The 23657-nt window shown below is 42.4% G+C and overlaps 1 protein-coding gene across 2 annotated transcripts in view; it reads left to right on the top strand.

Annotated features, from left to right (window-relative positions):
• Nucleotides 1-15679, top strand: part of LOC122398463 (zinc finger protein 395) — a 113231-nt gene extending 97552 nt beyond the window's left edge. For both annotated transcript variants that reach the window (XM_043398317.1, XM_043398316.1), the window contains 3 exons: nt 12222-12322; nt 12507-12771; nt 13189-15679. In XM_043398317.1, coding sequence (XP_043254252.1) covers nt 12222-12322; nt 12507-12771; nt 13189-13407 — 585 coding nt within the window. In that variant the 3' untranslated portion in view covers nt 13408-15679. The remainder of the gene's footprint in view (nt 1-12221; nt 12323-12506; nt 12772-13188) is intronic.
• Nucleotides 15680-23657: the final 7978 nt, after the last annotated feature.

The following is a 23657-nucleotide window of genomic DNA, read 5'->3' as shown; positions in this document are numbered from 1 at the left end:
CACCTTGATGGGCAACTTTCTTTGTGGAGCAAACAAGAAACATTTCTTTCTAACGTTAGGTTATATCGTAACAACGTAGTGTTCGATGGGCATTACAAACACGATGTTATTAAAATGTATTTTTCGCTATAACTGGTTCGGTAGTTTCGCGTAAAGGAACGGTAAAATCACGTACACGTGATAGCGGCCGCGAATCACGCGCGATCCTGAAACATCGGTCGACTGCGCTATTTACGTAAGCAGTTTCGACACCAACGATCGCAATCGTATAACTTTCTCTCGTATCGATCTCGGGTCGGAAAGTCACATATCTCCCCGGGACTTGTTCGTCCGTGAAACGGACTTATGAAAGAGGAATACTCCCATGAAAGGGGAAAGTACAATCCACCGGCAAAAATGCGTTTTCCCTTTTACGCGGCGACGCCAACATCTGCGAAATTTATCGCTGCTTTTCGCTCGATTGCTTTGCATTTCCTGCCCGACACGCGTCAACGTGCGACCGTTAGCTTCGCCGCTAACGACTCGTTCAATCTCCATCGTTCGTTCTTCGCTTCTACCGGCCACAACGAGTTAACTCGACGTTCTAAACGTGGCAAAATGTGTTCGAATATTCAACACTATTCTTTGAAGTGACTAATAGCAAAGAGTGCCCAACAATATTGTTTCCAAGCGAGAAATTTGAAATTAGTCCAACTTAGCTTCATGACTAATAACATCCAAATATTAAACAATGTTGTTTCCAGCCGGAAAGTTTGAAACTTCTCTACTTAAAATGTTCGTGGCTGACGGTAAATAGTTCCCAAGCAACAATATTATTTCGATGAGGAAAATTTGAAATTTCTCCTGGTTGGAAACTTCTTAGCTAACAGCGCGTAGTTTCCAGGTAGCCGGTGACGATTTCCACGCGATTTCAGCGCCGAGAGCTCCGTTGGTAGTTGTTTTGATCGCTGGAGGATAGGCCAGTTTCTTCGACGCGCGGCTGGAGTAACTGTAAACTGGTCCTAAGACAGGCCGCGCCCAGCGCGCGTTGCTCAACTTCGGTAAGCCGAGGAGAACCGGTGTGTCAGCGACGTGGCAAGGCCGTTGACAGCGTCGAGAGATCAATCGTTGTCGCGCTTGGCCAGCGAAATCTGTCGCTGGCTGACCAGCTGATTCGCTGGGACACGAGACGTGACGCACGAGCCACGAGAACCAATTAGCTGCGTAAGCAACAAACCGATCGTTTGTCGCGGCTGAGTTTTTCGTTTCCACTCTGTCGCCAATAGTTTTCTCCTGGCCGATCGTGTTCTACATATCCTCCTTCGCTATCACGATCGATTTACAACTCTCATTCCAGCACAACCTTTTCTAAATCTGCATTTGGATTGTTGCGAACGACAATTTGAAATTAAAATTGTTAAAAGCGCTATCAATGGATCGGAGAGATTTCCCCGGTGAAAACGAGTCCAAACACGACCGTGTTCGGATCATTTTTTGTTACACGTTGTTCGAACTATTTTTAAAAATTTTGAAAATATACGTATAATTATTATAGTCCGAACAAGGTCGTGTTTGGACTCGTTTTCATCGGGATGACCTCAGCAGTTCGCTGATAATACTCTCGTGCAGATATAATGATATATATAAATAATTGTATTTTCTTACGTTAACTCGATATTTGTGATCGTACGTTGAACGAGGAAATGATTTGTTTTCCTAACGCGGTACCGAAGATTCGCTTGCTCGTCTATGACATCGCGGCAGTGGATGTTACGACGCACAGTGAAAAGGAAAGTCATTAGTACATAGCAATGCACTTTTACTTGTGCGAGCGCTGTCGAACGAAAGTTTAGGCGCACGAACGTCCTCGGAACTCGGACGAACGCGACGCTCGAGACTATCTACGCTTTTTAATTTTTGACTGCGTATAAAAAATTGGAAACGAATCGTTTTCGACAATGTTCAATTCTGGAATAAAAGGTAGTAAAACAGTAGCTCGACGTTTCGTTATTTTGTCCACGTATAAAAGATAGAAAGAGAAGACCGTGAAATGGCAGTTTAGTGGCGACGCGTGAAATTAATTCTGAGACGGACCAGGCGAGACGGAAAATCGTGTCCGTAGTACAGTTATCTGTTGATGGACCGTGGACACTCGGTCACAGCTTTCTAAAACTTCGATGACGTTCCACGGACGGCTGTACCGCGGAAGAATATTTCTAATATCGAATGAGCAAATACAGGGTGCTCGGCCAACCCTGGGAAAAATTTTAATGGGGTATTCTAAAGGCCAAAATAAGACGATAATCAAGAATACCAATTTGTAGATGGAGGCTTTGTTAAAAAGTTATTAACATTTAAAGTTCCGCCCTTACTGAATTTTTTTCTCGAAAATGCGCAGGATTTCGGAGGTACATATATTCACCAAAAATGATTGTAATTGACCCCCGCAACCGATAATAATTTTTCCAAAACGATTTGAAATTTTTTTTCCGTCGAAAAATTTCACACCGTCCCGAATTTTTTTCTCAAAACTGAGTAGGATTTTGGGGGTATGTCTATTGACCAGAAATGCTTGTAATTGGCATCTGCAATTAAATATAATTTTTTTAGAACGATTTGAAAAATTTTTTTTCGCCGAAAAATTTCATACATTCTCGAATTTTTTTCTCGAAACTGAGTAGGATTTCGGGGTTATGTCTATTGACCAAAAATACTTGTAATTGACGTCTGCAACTAAATATAATTTTTTTAGAATGATTTGACAAATTTTTTTTTGCCGAAAAATTTCTCACCTTCTCGAATTTTTTTCTCGAAAATGGATAGGATTTCGGAGGTATGTGTATTCACCAAAAATGATTATAATTGACCCCCGCAACCGAAAATAATTTTTCCAGAACGATTTGAAATTTTTGAATTTAATTGTTAATTTTTTAAAGAAGCCTCCATAAAAAAATTGGTATTCTTGATTTTCGTCTTATTTTGGCCTCTAGAATCCTGCATTAAAATTTTTCCCTGGTGTGATTTCCCTGCTAAATGATAGCAAATAGCCGGGAGGAGTAGAATTTTTCATTGAAATCGAATGTAATCGGACAGCTGATATAGAGACAATAAAAGGAATTTACGCCGTCGAGCAAGTAAATATTAAAGAGAAAGCTAGGTTAGGTTTTTGGTGTATTTTTAGGCCTATCGTTGCGTTGTAATATATTCACGGAGGGGAACGTTAGACATTTCGCGATTAACTTGGAAAGTAGTCCTGCCCTAGGTTAACGTTATCCTCGGATCCTTTCTCTTCGCTTTGTTTGGCGGTCCGATGCAACCGATTGGTCAGCCGGAGGACTCGATCGGCACCACTCCCTCTAAAATTTGCGAAAGTGACCCTGATTTCTTTGTCACGGTAGCCGCCCCGATTATTAACGATCCACCGAATTCGATCGCTACTGAAAAATCTTCGACCGCTTTCTCGATATCTCGAGACACGATCGCGCATAATTTTACGCGCCGAAACGACGATCGTATCGATACCACGCTGCCCGTTACTTTTTAAAAATACGACAAGAAAATTAAAACTTCGAGAGAGATCGCGCGTCGCGTATAAATCGTATTTTTGAAACCAATGAAATTTGACCTTAAACTTGAAGGTCAAGATAAATTTAACAAGTCTCTTCTTAACGAACGCCCACCGATCCAGATATGCAGATTCACTCCCGAAAGCCGTGACAAATATTTTTTTTTCACACGATGTACAAGTAAATATTATTTCGCCCGATAAGCTCGCCATCTTATCGTTCACTTTATACAAATAAAGCTCCTTCGAAAGATAAATCGCGAATTTTGAATGACTGTTGGCAGACTGTTTTTTTCACCGCGTCGTAGAGCAAAAAATACTTACGACACCAGCGTATACGTACTTAATCGAGGAACTAAACTTGCATTCGCCGGTGTTTCACAAGGTTTCGAAAATACACGCAGACGTATGCTCACACACGTGCCGTTGTGTAAACACGACGTGGCAGACAGACGTCTAACGCAGCCAGCCGAATTTTATTTTCGCGAGTGCTTTCGTGCATCACGTGGGAGCGAATCGAAACGTGTTTTCTTTTTCCACGTGAGTTCCAAGAACCGCACGCGGCTTCAACGCGATAATAAAGCACAGTTAAACATATATATTAACGCTACGAATATACTGACGGAACTGTGGACAGATCCAACAGAGACTATAATGTTAGACAGTAAATTAACTCTTGGCGGCATTTATGAATGCGGAACGTTTCGTTCTAAAATTTGGTAAAGGTCATTTTCATTATACTGCTTTGCTTAGCGAATCATTTATAAAACTTTGGGGATCCTGTGGAAGACGTACGGTTGAGGATATAAGTAGATGGAAGGTTGGTCGAGTGCTTGCGAGAAGAACGGTCCCTCTGGCGGCGAGTCCAGGAAGCTATGGACGCCACAAAGTCGAAACTTTGGTTTTCTAGAGGATAAAATGCAATTTCTGTTGCGTCGTAGAAACCAAAAAAAAAAGAAAAAGAGGGCTTAGTTTGGAACCGAATAATATCGATCAAATTTTCAGTCGCGGAACGAGCGTCGCGCGACCTTAGATTGGATGTTGAACCTTCCTCGTCCGATAGCAGTCGCAGACGACGATACATTGCCGTCCAGTTTGGCAATAACACGTGAGCCTTCCGCGATAAGAGCTCGAATAAATATTTCTCTCTTTGCACGACCGGGTGCTGGCCTTGAAAAGCGTCCTTGTTCGATACGACGGCGAACAATCGTTGTGACAGCCACCTTAAAAGCGTAATGCACGCGCGTCGGTCGACGTACCGACGGAGGCACAAAAATTTTCATGGGGGAACGCGCGGACGCGATTGGTCGTCGAGGGAGCCGCGTCGTGGGCAATTAAAAATGAATTACGACGAGACCAGGCACCAAAAACTGTATTTTCTACTGGTAACGGTACTACCAGTTTCGGCTGTTCGTTTCTCCTGTTAAAAATCCGGATTATCTGCTGGTTACCCGGATATGCGTAACATAGTGGAACGTGGCCATGAAAACGGTGGTAAAATGAAACGTATCGATAATCAAATGTTGTTATTATCCTCGAACGTCCTTATTACGCAAGATAAAAACAAGAAACATGCGAATGGGTGGGAGGCGACGGGCAGTATAAATGCTGTTGTTAAAGCAAAATGTGGGTGTTGAGATATAGGTGATTGCTTCGTATGGGATATTAGCCTAGAAATTACTTGTGTAATATGAGGCAATACACCGGTTTATTTAACCGCTTTGTTGCACCAGTATTGCATAGATCACTAATATCAACATGAACGTGTACGAGCCAACAGTCACTCTAAAAACGTTAGGAATAGGTCAGTGGTAGTTTTTCTTTAATGTGATTAACTCTATCAATTGTTCTCGACTGTATGAAAAAGTAGGGGGAAGAATGAAAAGAACTTTCGAATTTTTTAATTTGTTTCTTCGAAGCAAAAGTAATTTTTGAATCGTATTTAATTACAATTATATTAAGCAATAATACGATTAGTATAGGTGGTCTTTGAATTATCATTAACACTGCATCACGGCCCATAAAAAACAATTACAATTACTATGTGGCAACGACGTATTCTTCTTCTACCCCTCGATCGAATAATTCAAGAAACGTGACGGCATGAAAGTGCAACTAACTACGCATTAAATTAGGATAATTAGGAGCATAATTAATCTCGGTTTGAAAGTAGAATCACAAGTTATGCTAATGCGCGACGCTTCCCATACCCGTGTGAAAAAAGAACGCGCGAATGGATGTACCGCTACTAATGTTGAAGTAGTATCGGCCATTATTAATCAGCCCCGTGTTTTCTTCGCGGATTCTCGTATTCAACGCTAGGAAAAAGACAACTGAAGAATGGATACAATGTTCCATCGTTAACGAGCATGAACAGGTTTGAATTCAGCACACCGAAAATAATAAAAAATTTTCTTGCCTCCAAGTTGCTGTCACGTCTGCAATTCATCTTTGGAACAATGTTCTTTAGAAATATTTATTTATTAGAAGTAATTACACGCGAATAGAAAAATTAATTGGAATTTCTTTTCTTAGCGTGGTTTAAATAAAAAATTCAAAACAGAACCATGGGTTGGCATTAAATATATTTATTATTTAGATATTCATAAAATACATTTTGTCCATTCTTAAATATAACCACTCTCTATATAAACTCTTAATTCACCCCTAAAATTGCGTCCAGAAAGAACGATACACCCCTTATATACGCTTGCTTTTTTATCGCGGAAGAACGGACAAGGTAAACGGTCGGTTTTTACTGCCGGTGGAATGTACTTCGAGTCAAAGTCAAAGTCAACGATAAGATGATAAACCTGGGAGAGTGAATGACCGACAATGTGCGTCCAGTAGTCGACCTTTTATTCTATCTTACGTCTTTCGCATTCATTATCTACTTCGTGGCGGACCGTTTGATTGTCGGAAACCGACGACACATTCGATCAGAACGCATCACGTTTCGGTTATTGCTATCTCGGTGAAGTAGCGTCCTCTGTCATTTCGTGCAGACGCCGCTGAAGACGCACGCCTGTCGAAGACGTAAACAACGCTACCGCGCATGCGCTGCTCTCCCCTCCCTTACGTTTGTGCTCTTGAGTCGTCACTCCGTCCTTTTTCCCCCCTTCGTTAGTCTCTGTCCCACTCGCGGGCCAAGCAACTGTCGTTTTACAGTATTGTCGGTGGTGGCGCTGACCTTCATAATGGCGGCGATCATGCCGGTAAATCGAGATTTATCGTATATTTTTTTAACCAAGGACAACTCCCAACGAACGACAGAAAGCATTGGTCAAGGGGTAAGAAAGAATTCCTGAGAGTTTGTTTCTCTTTCGAGCGTCCTTTTTCACTGGTAAATTTTTTAAACCGAACGTCGTTGAACGTCGTTCAACCGCAAACCGAAAACAGTTTGATATCCTGGCGCAGTTTTTTCGTGACTCACGGATGTTCGATGTTCGCCTCCCTCCTCTCGCATGTTTGAAACGATTCTCTTTCTCTATTACCCGTGTCGTCGACCCCCGTTCTTGCTTGGAAATTGCGCCGAATCGCCTGTTACAGCGTGTTTCTGTACCCCTGCACTTTTCGCCGCTTGAATTTCTACGCATTAACGGCGCCGAACAATGGCAGAATTCACGATAACTTTTACGACGTATTTACGTGTATTATCGCCGTTTTTTAAAATTATGATACCCCACAACGTGTCCGAATACGCATCGCTCGAGGTAGCAAAGACATTCGGGCACTTTATTTCCGGAAAGTTTCGAAAACAAAATGCACGAACGTAACCAAGATCGAATAGATCGTCAAGAATTTTTTTAACGCGTCGTTTCATTGCTTTACGAGACCGCCCATTACCGCGTCTTATCGTTCCGGTGCTGTTATTCTAAAACTTTCTAATCTGGTCGTCGACATTGGTTACCGTAAAACTGTAGCGCTCGGTTTCGCCACACTACGACGCACGTATCCCCATAACAAATCCATGGATTTTTCTCTGGCCACCCCGTATACTTGATGTTCGTGCGTAAGGCATTCGTGTGTTCAGAAGGGTCAACGTCCGACCCTCACCACACGCCACGAATCGACGCGCCAACACACAGAAGCTTGGTTTGTTTTGGTTTCCCGGGCGTTACCCTCGTCTCCCCACTTCTTACGAGCGAGTCCTCTCTCTTTCTTTCTTCGCGGTTCGCCTCCTCCGTGCGTTCCTCTCTTTCTCCCTTACCGGCCGCGATGCATCCGACGCTCGTGAAAGCTATCGGCGTGTCGAGCGACGACGTGATCCCAAAATGGGAATTGACATCGAATTAGCATGACGTCAAGGAACGTATGCAGATACACGTCGTCGGACAGTAAGCGACGCTACGTCCACGGAATACGGGAAGAGAAGTAACGTTATCGCAAAACCGTGCGATGCGTGGCGACGCATTTTTTACATGAAATTGAGGTTAGAGACGTAAACCTCGTTACCTCGATCGGCGTGTCCGTATCGATATCACATATACGAGCGGAAATATCGTATCGTCGCCGAAGATCGCCCATGCGCAGAACAGATCGTAAAAAAATAAAAAATGAAGCCTGTTGTTTTCGAGGAAACGAGCGCGACGAGTGACGCGGGGAGAAAGCGAGAGCCGCGTGGAAAGCAAGTTGTTGCGGTGCAAGTAGTTTGGGATCGATTTTCGTGTCCGTGTCCCGTGTCTGTGTCCCGTCGCACTCGTTACGTTCACCTCAACGGTGAATGCTCGATTCGCTGCCATCCCGCGGCGCAGCCACGTCCTACGGCGCGGGGCGTGTACGGTAGCGATGCAAGCGAAACAGACAAGCGCCGAGGAGACCTTGCTTGGAATTTCCATTCGTAGAGAACGGGTCAGTTCTCGGCGCGGATCATCGCATGCACGGTCTAATTATAAGCGATTCGAGGCTGAACCCGAAACGGACGCAGACATGCGTGACTCGTTGGAGATAGATACCAGAGGGCGTGCACGCTCTCGTGTATCCGATCGAAAAGAAAGGGAAGGGAGGAGGAGATATATAGTGTGTTCCATGGGACGGTGAAGTGGATCCAAACAAAACCACGTGACCGCGGCAGCCTCGCATTGGCAAGAAGCCCATTCCCCGAGCATAATAGAATTTACACAAGTTATTATTTATGTATAGAAATAGTAACCAAGGGCGTCACAATTTTGTAGATACAATATCGAATAAAATTTTACAATTTGAAAGTTTATATTATATAACAAAATTGCGAAGTATATTTGCACGGTATTTCGCCGTTCCAAAATAATCCCGTACAAGGTAACACGCTTCCAGTACAGCATCGTGTTTTGCTATCTAAAATCTCATTCCCTGCATACTTGAACCATATGTTTCTCGCTCGAATCAAGTACCTAGATGGCGCAGCGTGAAAACGGTAACGTTTGTATTTATAATTGTCAAATCGATGTATCCAAAAATATATAACGTATTCGTCGTGGTTAATTTTTAATTTACGTCCAGACGAGTGACGAAAAATTTTTAAGCCAGTCGTGCCTGCATTTTGCCGTTGCATCGAAGTCCCGCGATACGTCCCTGACCGAAGGCGTCGCGTCGAGGTAGCGGACCGATGAAAATTTCGATCACGTGACAGGCTCTGTTTACATCGAAGCTCATCGTCCCGATGGAACGCACTATAGAGTGGCTCGCGTAAACGAGAGCCTACCGATCGCAGACCACGCGCGTGCATCCCCATCTAGCTATCTATATACTACCGGCAACATCGTATCGCGCGCGATGCACCCACGGACGACCAGCACTCGGCAACCCTGTCCGCTCGCTTACTCATCCCTGCTGGCTCGGGAGACCGCACGAGATCGTCCTCTCCTCGAGAGATTTACATCTCTCTTTCTTCTGGTCGCGGTGTGTTCCTTTTTTAGAATCTTGCCAATGGAACGTACCCGTGACCAATTACATCGGTCGGCGTTGTACCGTGCGCGTCCGCCGCGCTCGATGCAACCTGTTAACACAACAGATGCGCGCGACGGCGTGCAACGTTCGTCTATGATTTCTCGGTCTCTTCGATTTTTCTTTCCTTACCGTTTCCAAACGAGACCGGTTCGACCGAACGTCCAGAAGACACTTTAGAAAGTTCGATCGGTTTCGTGACGGGGTACGCGATGCGTCGAACGTAGGCGCACGTGCGCGATATCCCCGTCCACGATTATTAACGCACGTAACCGAATGTGACTGAAAGTTGCTGCGCAAAAGGGGAAAGGGTCGTCGCGCTGACTTCTTCGGTACGAGGCAAAAGCAACGGCAAGGCAAAGCAAAGGGAGAGCATCGCCTGCCAACCGGCATAGAAGGTCTGTGACCTCGGCGATGCCTATGCTACGCTGTGCACGCCGCTGCCCGCGTGTACCGTTTCAGAGGTGATGTCACGAGCAGAAAGGTCCTTGAAGAAGCAAACAACTTTTCACCAACAACTCTTTTCCTGTTATACACGCGTGATATATGTGGGTGTTCCAGAAAATATCGCGCCGTTTAGTCACTTTGCTTCGTACAATTCTGACTGACACAATAATATTTTAATACTTAATATTCAATATTTTAACCCTTATGTCAATGACCGTGTATGAGAGTACCTCTTTCAGCAAATTTATTCTACTGAATTACACCGGAATATAATTATGCAATCTGTTAATATATCGGTTTATTTAAAGTACTTCGTTGAAAACTATGTAAATATCGCTCAGGTACCCCGCAATAAACAATGGAATAGGATTACAATTAATTTTCAAACCTAATGGACCGATATTGAATTTCTCTGGGCCGATCATCATTAATTTTAAACCACAAGTTGGTAGACTAGTTTAATACCGGCTGGACTATAATTTCGACTGAACACAAGAAGACCCTTTTTCGGGGTTTTTGTCCCTATTTATCTGTTTGTAATAAGAGATATTAAATTACAATATATTGAAGGTGAAAATATAAGAGAAACGATAAATCAGAAAGCCTTGTGAACGGTTATCGAGGCATGTGAAAAAATCTGATTGTATGTTCAATGACGTGTTAACGTCAATAGTAGTATGCACCCAAGTCCCTATCAGTTGTTAATCTTCCGTTCTTCGCTACCAGATCTACGATGTTCTTCGCAGCGATAAAATCTTACGTCATATATTTTACTTCGGATTAGTGAAGCGGTTATTTGATTTCAATTGCATCTCGGCGCATCCATTGTGTACCCGGAGCCCGCTGCCGGGGAGACAATTTACGACTACAACAATTTTATTGTTTAGAAGCTTCTTTACACGTGTACTTCGTGACGTGCAAGAGCCGAGTCCTCGAGAAGTTACTTTCGTAGAGTTAAAAGCACGTTCTCTTATCGCTCGGTCAATTCAAACGCGAATGCATTGTTGTAGGATGAGGTTGCATATTGCTAATTTGTCGCTCCATCGTCTTTATTATTATCAGCACTGGCTGGACGTTTAAACTACACGCAACGCGGATATGAACTTGCAATAGATGGCGCGTACGGCAAATGAACTTTTATATTTCAACGTATAAGTTTCTTGACCCCTTTCGATGTACCGAGTCAGACCGATCGTGAGTAATTTTTACAAAAATCTTACGTGGATAATAATGGAATTAAGTCGGAATTTTTATTCCCGTCCATGGATATTTTTGTGGGCCGCCATTGCAAGTTTGACCAGCTGGCAGTCTGTTGCGCGCGACAGACGGGTAATAAAGAGTTAAAAGCACGATCGTGGCGACCGCGTGGCCCGAGAGTGTCGTATCGTTCCTGGATCAATAACACGTGATCGTGCCACAGCGACCGGCACCTCCGTCCAGCGCCGGCCGATATAAACAAAGAAACGTGCGCGCAGCGAGCACGCCGGCTGCCGCGCATCGATTTTCCCTCGCGCCGCGCGTCTCGACCCGACCAAAGCGTGTTTACGGTACGATTTTCGCTACGCCGCGTTGACCGACGGACCGTAAGACGCTATCGGAGAACGGCTAAATATTTGTCGAAATAGTCGCTGGAAATCGGACCTCCGGGTTCCTCGTTCCGAACAAACTTAACCAAACTTTTCAGTAACCCTCCGAGGGGGCAGCACTTGCAAACTTCAGACAATATACTTGTAATCTTTCGAACGTACGTTACAAAGCGAGTCTCGAATCATCATTTGCGCGGAGTCCAGTCTTCCTTGCAAATTATTGATCGGGAACGAAAATAACCGTACCAAAAACAATTAAATTTCGACTCCTCGGTGGAAATGACACCAGCCCATTGTCCTCGAGTTCGATCAATGTGCTCTTTGGCTAAGCGTAATCCTGCTTTGCGGATTTTTTCTTTTTTTTTTTTTTTTTGCTTATGAATGGTTTCTCGCGAGCAACGTCGAACGGTGCGAATGTAGATTTCTGACTCGGTGAACGATGAATTTTCGGCATGTGTGTCAATAGGTGTTTCGAAACGGTTTTTTGTTCGAAGAGGCAACGTTTTCACGTTCCAGGGGCTCGTGACTCGCCAGGAAGGTCGTTATTTTCGTAACCAGGTTTCAGAGCTTGGCGGCGTACGCCAATAGAAATGTTCACAATCTTTTATGTTTCTGGTATTTAACATGGCTGGTGAAATTTTTAAAAATTGTTGATTTTACTTTAATCGATAAGTTATGACTGTTCGATCCAAGGATCACGCTGGCCACTTTGGTTTCAGGCAAATGCAGCGGTGGTGTTCAAATGCACTTGGCCAGGCTGCCTGGAGATCAAAGCCACCGTCGCGCTCATCGAGGAACACGTGCGCCAATCGCACTTGGGGTAAGTCGTAAGACGCAACAAGTCTCATGAAAATTCGCTCGCCCAGGTGTCGTGACCAGTTACGAGGCCGTGCGAGAATTAACCTTGAACCGGCCGATAAGATAAATTCGATCGTTTGGTAGTTCTATTTGTCTTTTAACGTACTGACAACGCAATTTAATCGACGATCGTATACGTTCTGCAGGCCGAAAAAGTCGAAAGGCTACGACAACGAGGAGGACGACGACATGTCCGATCACGAGGAGGAGTTCTATTATCAAGAGGTTGCCGTGGATCACATGAGCTCGCCGCCGACGATGTCGCACCGGGACATGGCCAGGCCGCCCCACGAGGATCCTGAGTACCAGAAGCAGCTTCGTCTGGAGGCAACACCGGCGACAAACAACACCGAGAACGTGTTGGTGGGAATCAGAGAACGGAACACCGCGTTCGCCATTTCGCAATCGCCGGTACGTGACCCATAGTGCACCAAATGCAATTGTGTTTTATGTACAACCTCATCGAACGTACTGTGGCGTCACCTCCCGTACTCGCCGCCAGAGGGCGCCCTTGTCTCTCTCGCAAGCGCTCGACCTGGGAAGATTCTTTCCTTTCCTTTTCTTTTCCTCCTACGACCAGCAAAAGCAGCGCCATCACATTACCTTTGGTGGTTTTCGTTAATATTTCGATTCGAAGTTTTTATTGGTTATTGGAAAAATCTGTCAAGCTGGAATAAAATACAATGTAGAGTCTAGCTAGACAAAAAATTGTTTTGAAATCCAGTATTTAAAATAATCGTCCCCGTAGTGAGCCGCACAAAGCGTGTAGATGAGAATATATGATGTTGTTTATTAATCTGTACGATTTGATCTGTTTCTCGTGGATAGGGTACACCGATCAAACACATAAAGCTTTCGCCGAGGCCGTTCCAGGCGTACCAACAGAATATGGGTTTGCTGACAGTCTCCACGGGCAAGATGCCGTCCTCACCGCGGCGAATACGCGGCGAGACGAAGAAATGCCGCAAGGTCTACGGTATGGAGCACCGCGACCTTTGGTGCACACAGTGCAAATGGAAGAAGGCCTGCAGCCGTTTCGGCGACTAGGCCAAGCGACCGTCCCGTTCGTACGTCCGCGGGCGGAGATTGTCGCCGTGCCGACCCCAGAGTTTGCCAATGCTACGTTAAAACAAAACAACAACAACAAAAAAAAAAACAAAAACACACTTCTCACCAACTGCCAATTGCCAATTTCCGATCGTCGTCGTCGTCGTCGTTGCCAACGCGGCGGGACGCGCGCCGCGTTCCGACGAGGACCGCGATCACCACCGACGCTGTGGATCGCAACAGCGACGAGAAGAGAGGGGTTTTTACCCTATTTATCGTCCACCATCTTCCAGAACGGGGCACTGTGTTCGCTCTGTCCATCCCGAGAAAGACCGGGTCCGCCGCTACGGTAAACGAACAGCAGCGAATGAAAAAGCAAACCTCCCCTCCTCTGTGTTCTTCTTGTTTCCCCGTCGTCGTGTTTCTTGGGAATTCCATGATGGGTGGGTGAATGGACAAAAGAAAAAAAAAAGAAAAAAGGGGGCACGAGTTTCGCCGGAGAATACGTCAATCCCATGACGGATGGCGGACGGTTGGATGGGGGCCGATAATTACGCGCAGCAAGAGAAGATCTCGTCGACTGCTCGCTCGATGTCAGTGACAGGGCGGAGAATTTTGGGCGGACGGATCGTTGACCGATCGTCGAACGATTTCTTATCGCTCGTCTGGCACTTGGCAAACTCCGCTAGGGTCATTTTTAGCCGTAAATAAGGGGATTCGATTAGTAGATAGCGAATAATTCTTTGGCGTGCGGAACGAGGCGTCCCTTAGACTGTTGCGCTTGTCTCTGTCTCTCTCTCACTCTCTATCCTTTATCTCTACTATACGAGGGCGCCGGGACACACGTCGTGCCTCGTTCCCGTCACGCCAGACGAAATCTTTTGGTTCGGTACGTAGAAGAGATAACGCGCTCGCTCGATGTCCGGCGAGCACGCATGTCCCTCGATGTGCTGGTTCCCGAACCGATTCTTAGGTCATTGCAATAGGTCTTCCTTCGTCCGATCCGTGGAACGGTTCCATCCCGCTGTTTCATTGGTCCGCGGTACCGAACGTCGCCCGCCTTCGATGAGCGCGCGTCGTTCCTCTCGTCCACGAGTGTTGTAGGGAGAAAAAGAGATCAGTCCTGGGTAAACCCTCTATTGCAATGGTTTCCAAAGTCCCTTGGATGCCGCGCCACTTACTAGAGAAAATTCCCGCGTCCAAGGTTTACAACGAAACTATTTTTACCTTATTTATTTTAATTAATTTCGATAGTAAATTATTTTTATATTCATTTTTATCGATCGAACTATCTGCAAGACCTCTAGACGAATTAATAAATACTTGAGATACTCTCACGTTGGTAAATAATATTTATTACATTATACATTGCAAATCATGCGACACGAGTTTAAATAAACTTTAGAATTTATTTGTAACAATTATTCTTTTTAATGGGTAAAATCAACGCATTAATATATAGAAGTATTAAGTTATACATATTATTCTACGTTAATCGATTTATTTCGCGTCTCCTGATTTATAGATCACGCGCACAATCTTTTCTTGCGGGGATGTGTAATATAAATTATTGCAAGGCAGCCCCGAAAAATCATTTATCGTTCGAACATTAACGAAATCATGAATACAGAAATAACTACGAAATAATTTCTTTCTTCGGGAGATAATATAAATTTCGTGCAATAGAAGGTTTAGAAGAAGAATGTGGTCATATAGAAAGGCTGACTAAATCGTCCGACCTAGAGATGGACAAAATTCGATTCGAATAATATGTAATTTCATTTTATCGTTCGGACTGTAATTTTTATTGACCAAACGACATACCGAAAATTGTTTAGTTTTCGTTTTACTGTTCGATATCTGTATCCGGATAAAAAAAAAGAAATGCCCTGGTTCGTCTCTGGTCTGACCCAACACGAGTCGTGATTCCTTCCATTGATGTTACTTTCTCCCGGCAATGCGCGCGCGAACGAAAGCGTTTCGGGCGAAAGGAAGAGGACCGAAACGTTCGAAATTCGGTTTGACCGATGTTCTTCCTGGAAGGACGCAGGCGGGCAAGTTGAACGAACATTGCGTCGAACAGGGCTAATTGTGATATTTTCTCTAAATTTTATCGGATATTAATCGTGGGCCGACGAGGCTGATGACGAAATAAGAATAAAAAAAAACGAAAAAAAATATAAAAGTAGCGGGTGATATATAAGGAGCTTGCGACAAAAATTTGGGGGTTGGGGGGTGTGACGCGCGTGGAAAAACAGAGAAAACAAAATTTTATACACCAATTATTATATACTGCCAGATAAATAATTCAATGATGCGAAAGAAGAGATCACGCGCGAAAACGTGAAAAAGAAAAAAAGAATATAGAGAAAAAGGAGGATAAAAATGCAAGAGAACACGAAAACGATTATCGTTCAAGGTTGCGTGCGCGCGCAGCCGTTTCACGTTCGTTGTACGCGTCGCCGTGTGTCGGAGCTTAGGCTCGCCAGCCTCACTCGACGACCTAAGACCGTGTTCGCTAACAAAGGAGCTGCGTGCACGAGACAACAAGAGGCCTCGCAGTTGAATCGATCGATCTTACCGAACGGGGCGGGATCCAGGCCAGGATCTCGCCCTGGGTATTATACGTACGCGTATTGTACAAACAAATCCGTTTGTAGCCCGTGGCTGGTCGCTTCTGTAGCCGATCGTTCGTTGAACGTGCACCTTTCTCGCTTTCGATCGTGTGATTCGTATAGGGACCATAGACGTAACGGTTTCTCGTACGATCGCCAAACGTGCAGAGGATTGTTGGTAGTATACTGCGGGTTTGGGGAACGATAAGATGGATCTAGGACTGGGGGGATAAATCTATTTACTGGTTACAGTAAAATTCCCAAAAAAATAGTCTGTTATCTTCAGAAGAGACAATGTATATTTATAGTCAATTGCTATATTAGGGTATTAGTTTGTTTTAACCCTTTCTGTCCTGATTTGAGTATTCTATTTAAAGAAGATATTAATACCATGGGATCGTGAAAGACATTTATGTAGAGGAATACATTGAAAGGTACAAATATTATATGAAATCGATCATAGATTGGATATACATACAAGGATATTTATATTTATATTTTATATTTTAAAAGCAATCGATGTTGGGAAAATGTAGTATCGGAATTAGCTGCATCTCATTTCTATTTAATCTTTGAGTGTTCATAAAGTCCCGTAAATATCATATCGAATATACTGTCATAGTAATAGCAATAAAGTAATATATGTATCCATATGCATCGATGCAAGTAATTTTATTGACATTTTGGGACTCTCACTTGTTCAAATGGGGATGATCTTCGTACTTTTCTTACGTGTATATTAGATACAATACGAAAGTATAGAAGCTAAAGTATTTTTTCGGTGAGATTTATTGAATAGGTTATGGCTACTTTGTGGAAAAATAACGTACGACAAATCGGTACACAAATTGCATCGTGCGATAAATCGTCGCGCCAATGGCCCTTGATACAGTCGTTCGAATTATTTATAAATAGGGAGACAAACAAAAAGGGGAAAATATTTGATCTCGATGGACTTTTGCGACGCGAGCAAAAGCTGCGTAGAATCGGCCGCGTTTCGTTCGGGAACGCGTCGCCACTGATCACGCTGCCGTCTCGTCGTCAAATTTAAATGATTCTTTATCATTACTATTATTATTATTATTAATATTATTATTATTGTTATTATTAATATTATTATTATTATTACTGCTATTTGTTTCTTTTAACGATAAGTGAACGAAAAAAAATTCGAAGGGTATTTCAAAGACTATAGGTTACGTAGGAACTGTTTTCGTATCCTCGAGAGGAGAACTCCTTCCATCATGTTGATCGATGCTCATCATTCTAGTACAATTTTACCGATAGCGCATTCTATACGTTTTCTCGCATAATTTAACTGTTAATCTCGTAACGCGTGTCGATATTTAATTGTAATTAAGAAAATCGTAACCGTGAAACGATAACGTCAACCGAGATTAAGAGATTCGTTAGAACAAACGGGGGTTTTGGGAAGGGGGGGCGAGGGACGTGATGTTAATTACGTCGACGACACAACACGCGACAGCAACGCGTGCACGGGATGGGTGGGGTAAAAGAATTACGAAATCACAGACCAATCGTTGATTAATTACCGTGACGGTATTACAGATTTTCGACATTCAGTTTTACTGCGAACCAAAGACGTCGTCGTGTTTGATCCCGAATTTCCTTTCGATACGGTCCTAGTTCTTCGCGGGAAACGCATGTTGCTGATTCACAAGTAAATCTACCGTCAAGAGGGACCGGTATAGTTTGCACGGATTTTTGTTCACGTTGTCTTACGTACTTAGTTCGATTATTTCATTTTTCTTTTTTTTTTTCCTTCTGTTGATTGTTTCAATCAGAGCGCTCTGCGTACAACGGCGTAAAATTCCAACGAATCAGAGAAAAGGGTTTCGTGTACGTTTCGAAGTATTGTACCGACGTCACTGTCCTCGATCGAACGCAAGAACCAGCTAAGCCGTAGTTCTGTAAACGAATACCATCGTATAAATTGTTGCAATAACGACGAAACGTTGCCTCCAATTCGAATGGGGAACGATTCGTCGCGAACAAACGCGAAACACTTTCCTTGATCTATGTAAAATAGGGAAAAAAATGAAAATAATGTGAAATGCAAGGTCGAACGCGCGCGCGCGCGCTCGAGCATGCGTAGTATAGAAAGTAATTGCCGTCCAAATAGGTTCCTTCTGTAGGTCAAAATTGTCATCCGAAGTGGTTTCTAGAGCGTACAGTTAGAATCGGCATGCGCAACTTCCAAAAAACCGTCGTGGAACGCCGAATAATGCTACTGGCAATGAAATTATGTTGGTAGAAAAACGTACACACGTACCGTGGACAATGTTATTATGGATGGGACTACTTGTCGAATTCTTTTGTATTCGTTACGAATACCAATTTGAATACTTTTGACTAATCGAATTTTTGAGTCTTCGAATATTTTATTTATGATACTTTATATAAAACATTTCTATTTTGACGAAGAAGAACTCGTGCATTCACATTTCTCAGATGTAACTATCCCAGTAAAGAAACTGCCGCCATTTGCAAGGCAGTTCGCTTATTGGGCATGTTTCGAGGTTAGAAAAGACTAGTCTCCTATATTTTTGTATATCATCAACGGAGAAACAGATAATCATATGTTCCGTTCACGGTAGACCAGTCAGTGTTTTACAGAACATTTTTAATTTTAATTGGAATTTAAAAATTGTGTTGACGTTTTTAGCAGGTCACGAGGTTGGACGCTATCTTTCTATTTTTTTTTTTTACGATTGTCTAATCCATGTCCAATTGTATTGAAAGGTACACGACGATGAACGCTTTAACGGTTGTAGATACATGATCCAATAAGTAGTATTATTCAACGCGTGCCAGACGAAATCTTTATTTTTCTTGTATCCGTAGGGAGAAGTTTACGGCGAACAGCATCCGAACGATTCACTGTTACGCCGTCGCTCGTACATACGCGAGCTTTGAATCAACTAACGCTTGAATCCTTCTCTGTCGAAAGTAAAGAGAATTTTGGCCGGATATTCAAGTACAGGCACTACGCGTATACCACAGTACAAGGTTAACGATTGTGCCATTCGAAATGCCAAATATTCTCTGGTACTCTTATCGTGAAGTAACAATTCGAAAAATCGAAACGCGAAGGAGAGAAACTGAAATGAGAACGGATTAAAGAAAAACCGCGGAACCGCCCGAACCACGCGAGAGAACGGAAAGAGAACGAGAACTTAAAGATTCGTAACGGAAGCTTTACAGACTTAAAGATACCTCAGGTTTATTTCATAACGAAAAACAACGGTGGGCCGTTTTACGATCGAGACGGAACGATTATGACGATAGACGACCGAGCGTGGTGCGTTCACGGGCGCGGGTCGTCGTATTTCGTTTTCGATCAAGATGGCCAACCGATAGGCACTGAAATTATATTTCATACGTATCTTCTCGCGAAGTGAACGTCAATATTACTTAGTCGAATTCGTTGCATCGAGTCGAGGACTCGCGTTATATTGTATAAATATATATCGCATTTAATAGGTCGCCTGAAAACGTTCAAACGCCGGTGACAAATCTAGGCCCAATAATCTCGCGCCGGCTATCCTCCGACGACAGTAGGCAATTAAGTCGTTCTCGCGTTCTACAGCGTTGCCAGGACAAATAACGCCGCCGACGTTCGATCGACGACCCCGTCGATCCGTGTCGGCGTTTTCTTCGCGCGACAGTCTATCGTGCCCGCTCGGGGTTCGCGTGTCGCGTTGCAGTCTCGCGAGATGGCCGCGTTGCGCGAGCCGTGAATCCACACGGTTGGCAACACTGTAAGACCGCGACAGCGAAGCATAGTCCGCGCGTATTAACCGAACATTCGATCGATTCGACAAGCGAGCCAATTAGGGGCGATCAAAATCCTATGTATATCGAAACGACACAAGACAGCGATCGCCCCGGATATCAATCTAGGGCTATGCCCAGCACGATCGCCGAGATTTGGAAGGTAAAATAACACCGCGGAAAATAATGGCCGGGATTATCATACCAAAACGATCTCATATCGATTTAATGAAATGCAATTTTTGATCGTGCGGTCGACCAGGGCCCCACCGTTGCTAGGACCGGTCAAGCGGCGACATCTCCGAGTGACGAAGTTTATTGCATGTACCTGTTAAAACGTCGCTAGTAGTGATGGGACCAATCCAATGACATACTCGTTAATACCGATTCGTATCAATTCCCAAGGTATCGAAATAAGTAGTCATTGGCGTTAATAGAATGTACTTGTTGGCATTCGTTGGTGGTATAGGTACGATTCATACGTCGAGTACACGTCGAGATCCGTTGACGGGACAGCGATCCGACTGGCCCATTACAGATATTAGAAGAATAACAAGTATTTATCTGGAGAATAATTCGAATAGAAACAGTTTATTCGAATAATTCTACTGGCAAATTAATCCGTTCTAAAATACCGGTCGAAAATTTTGGGTGTGTCGCGTAACGATGAAGCAATTATTCGGTGAAATCTCTATTATCGGCCAGTCGGCGTTGACCGTAACGTCGTTTGTTTTATTTCCGCTGAAAATTGTGAAAATAGAACTCGATGTAATTGATACGTATCAATACGACAGTCGGATGTCTCAACAAGTTTCAAATCGTTCGTGATCATTCCATTCAATGGATTGATACAAGAGAATCAATTTCTGACGTCAATGTATCGATAGTATCTAAACACGTCTTCAGTCCCATCACTAGTCGCCATCGATACAAATCGATGCGATAGAAGGCAAGGCGGTGAAATTGATGTGCGAATCAATTGAACGAAAATCCCTTGCCTGGGCCGTTTACACCGTCGGCTCTTGGTCGACCGCACAAAGCAAAGACATATTAATAGTATATTATATTATATATTATTATATTATATAATTATTATATTATATTATTACCATTATTAATTTTTATTAATTATTATTATTACCATCGTCATCGTCATTATCATCATTTTTAAAGCTATTACATAGCGTCACTAACAATAACGTTAAGTGATCGTTAAACGCGAGTGATCCTTATTGTCGAATGCGTTAGGGAACTTGTTAGTATTACGCAATACATACTCCGCGTCAATATGCGTATCGATGGATCGCGTTAGGCTGGATGCAGACAAGCGACTTTTTTTCCCCCGTTGCAGGGTCGTAGCGTTTCTACGCCCTTCCTTGTCCCCTGCAGCTGAAAACAACCGATACAGACGCAAGGGGGAGCCTCGGTCGCGTCTGTCCTCGTTTGTTTTCAATTGCAAAACAAGGAGAAACATAGAAACGCAACGGCATCGTACCGCTCGTGTGCATCTAACCTTATTCAGCTACCGATGACACATCGAGCCGACCACAAGATCCGGAAGAGGGCTGGCACGATGACACGCGACCAGCGGACTCTTGTCGAATCTTTCTATCCGTATATCGCTGCAGACGCTTCTGTTTATGGACAATTGACGCATCGTAGGATGTAATACGCTGCAATTATGTCACATTATTCGACACTCAATTATTCTAACGTATACGTTACACGACTGAAGGGAGAATTATAATTGAGGGAACGTTAATTCGATTTGAGTGTAAATTTTATCGTCGGACTCCTTATGGTAATAAACCTGTCTAACAAAAAGCGTATCGAACTTATTAATTCATCTTGTCCGTACATGTTGTTCGTTTTATGCCGTTTCAGTTTTATTTCGTTCGTTCGTTGACACGTTAAATGCATATGTATTCGGGCGCGAGATACGTCCGCGACGTATCCAGAGGACAAAAACAAAAGTTATCGCGTTTCTTAAAATAAATCGTATATATTATATATGATAAATATATATTTATGTAATGAATGCGTAAATAGAAACGTTGATGGTAAAAATGGATGAGTATCTTATTTTTATTTTGCGCTATCTTTCCATTACGAGCTAATTAGGTTATGTAGTTCGTTGTTGAAAATTTTTCGCGTAGGATTTATTTTTAACGATTTCGCAAAAGTTTGCTAATACTTTCCTGTTTATTGATTTCCGTTTAGGAAGTAAAATAATGAATTTAGAAATAAATTAAAAGGATATAATATTAGATGTAATCGTATAATGGACAAATCATCGTGTTATTAGGTTTTAACAATGGACGTATTTTGCAATACATATGTATTGTCGAAATTTTATCTTTAAAATATATTTTTTTTTTTTTATTAATTATTTCATTATTAGGTAATTTTATTTTTATGTCGACAAGACAATAAAAGGAAAAGTGTATTGAATGCGTAGTTGTATATTATTACATTTAATATTCTATTGTGATAGTAATGTAGATAATTTAGCGATTAGAATAATATTGACGTACTTTTATTTCGACTGACAGAAGTCTTTCAACTGTGTACTGCATAATATTTATTTCGTTGCTCAAAAAGTATATATAATTTATCGAGAATATATTTAAAAAAAAACGAAAAAAAAAAAAGGAAATTTATAAGACACGTTTATTATCGTAGGTGCTTTAATACTTGTGCCATAATGAGACATAATCGCAGCTTCGTATATTCACCCCGTCTGAATAAAACATTTTAATCTACTTCGTCGAAAACGTTTTCTAAATTTAATGGCGTCGAATTCCTGACCGATCAAATTTCTAAAACTGTTGTAGAACAATGACTACTTTGTGTCCTACACACGATCGATATCTACGATATTAGATAATTACTGTTAATAAATGCAGTAGAAACACATTAAATATCTTTGAAAACAATTCTCAAATAATTTAATTATTTTCTACATCTTATCATTTTCTCCATTCATAAAATTTATAAAAAAAATACCTTTTGCTCAAGTCGAAAGGCATTTGAACTTGGACAAAATTTAAAACAATTACTTAATTTTAATACTGGAATATTAAATATTTTATATTAATCGTATTAAATATTATACGAAACATAATATCCGTGACAAGGGATAAATAAAATGTATCGAACAGCGTTGAATGACAAATGATAATTTCGATGAATTTTCTACGGGCACAAACTATGGATTCGAACGGACCACTATCAGAGTACAGTGCCCCTAATCGATCAACGACACAGTCCATTAAAATTTCACTGGTTTGTGCTTGCTAAGAACAGTCTTCTAAATTACTTAACTGCGGATATGTATATTTAATATTCGGTCGAACGTGGCAAAAACGTTACCGCTGATACACCCTAGAAACATATTAGTAGTTAACAAAAAAATCTTAATGAAAATCTTCCTTCTAAACGTAAAACTTCGGACTTATATTTTATCGGTGTAATAATTACTATAGCAATATTGTTACCTATATTAAAAGAAGAAAAAGAAAAAAATAAAATATTAGGAAATGTTGCAACGAAATTCCGGATATTATTAACCGTACTATGTAAGGATCTGCAGTGTGATATGGATTGAGATTAATGCTTGTAAGGAAACAAAAATCACCGTCTAGTATGAAATTTTCTCCCAGCGTATATCACATAATCGGCGGGTAACGAGAACACGATTATGTCGCTGATAGCACCGATATATAATGGGTGATCTGTCAGAAAAGAAACAACCGTTTACTTTGCCATTAGGGATACGAAAATTATTTATAGTAAAATTATTTAGTTAACGAACAATTCATTTTATAATCGTGCATGTTT

Source organism: Colletes gigas, unplaced genomic scaffold, assembly GCF_013123115.1.
Source record: "Colletes gigas isolate AHSC1104 unplaced genomic scaffold, ASM1312311v1 Colletes_gigas_Sc00011, whole genome shotgun sequence".
Classification (NCBI taxonomy): Eukaryota; Metazoa; Arthropoda; class Insecta; order Hymenoptera; family Colletidae; genus Colletes; species Colletes gigas.
The sequence above is the reverse complement of the archived record's forward strand: the minus strand, read 5'-3'. Positions and strand labels throughout refer to the sequence as shown.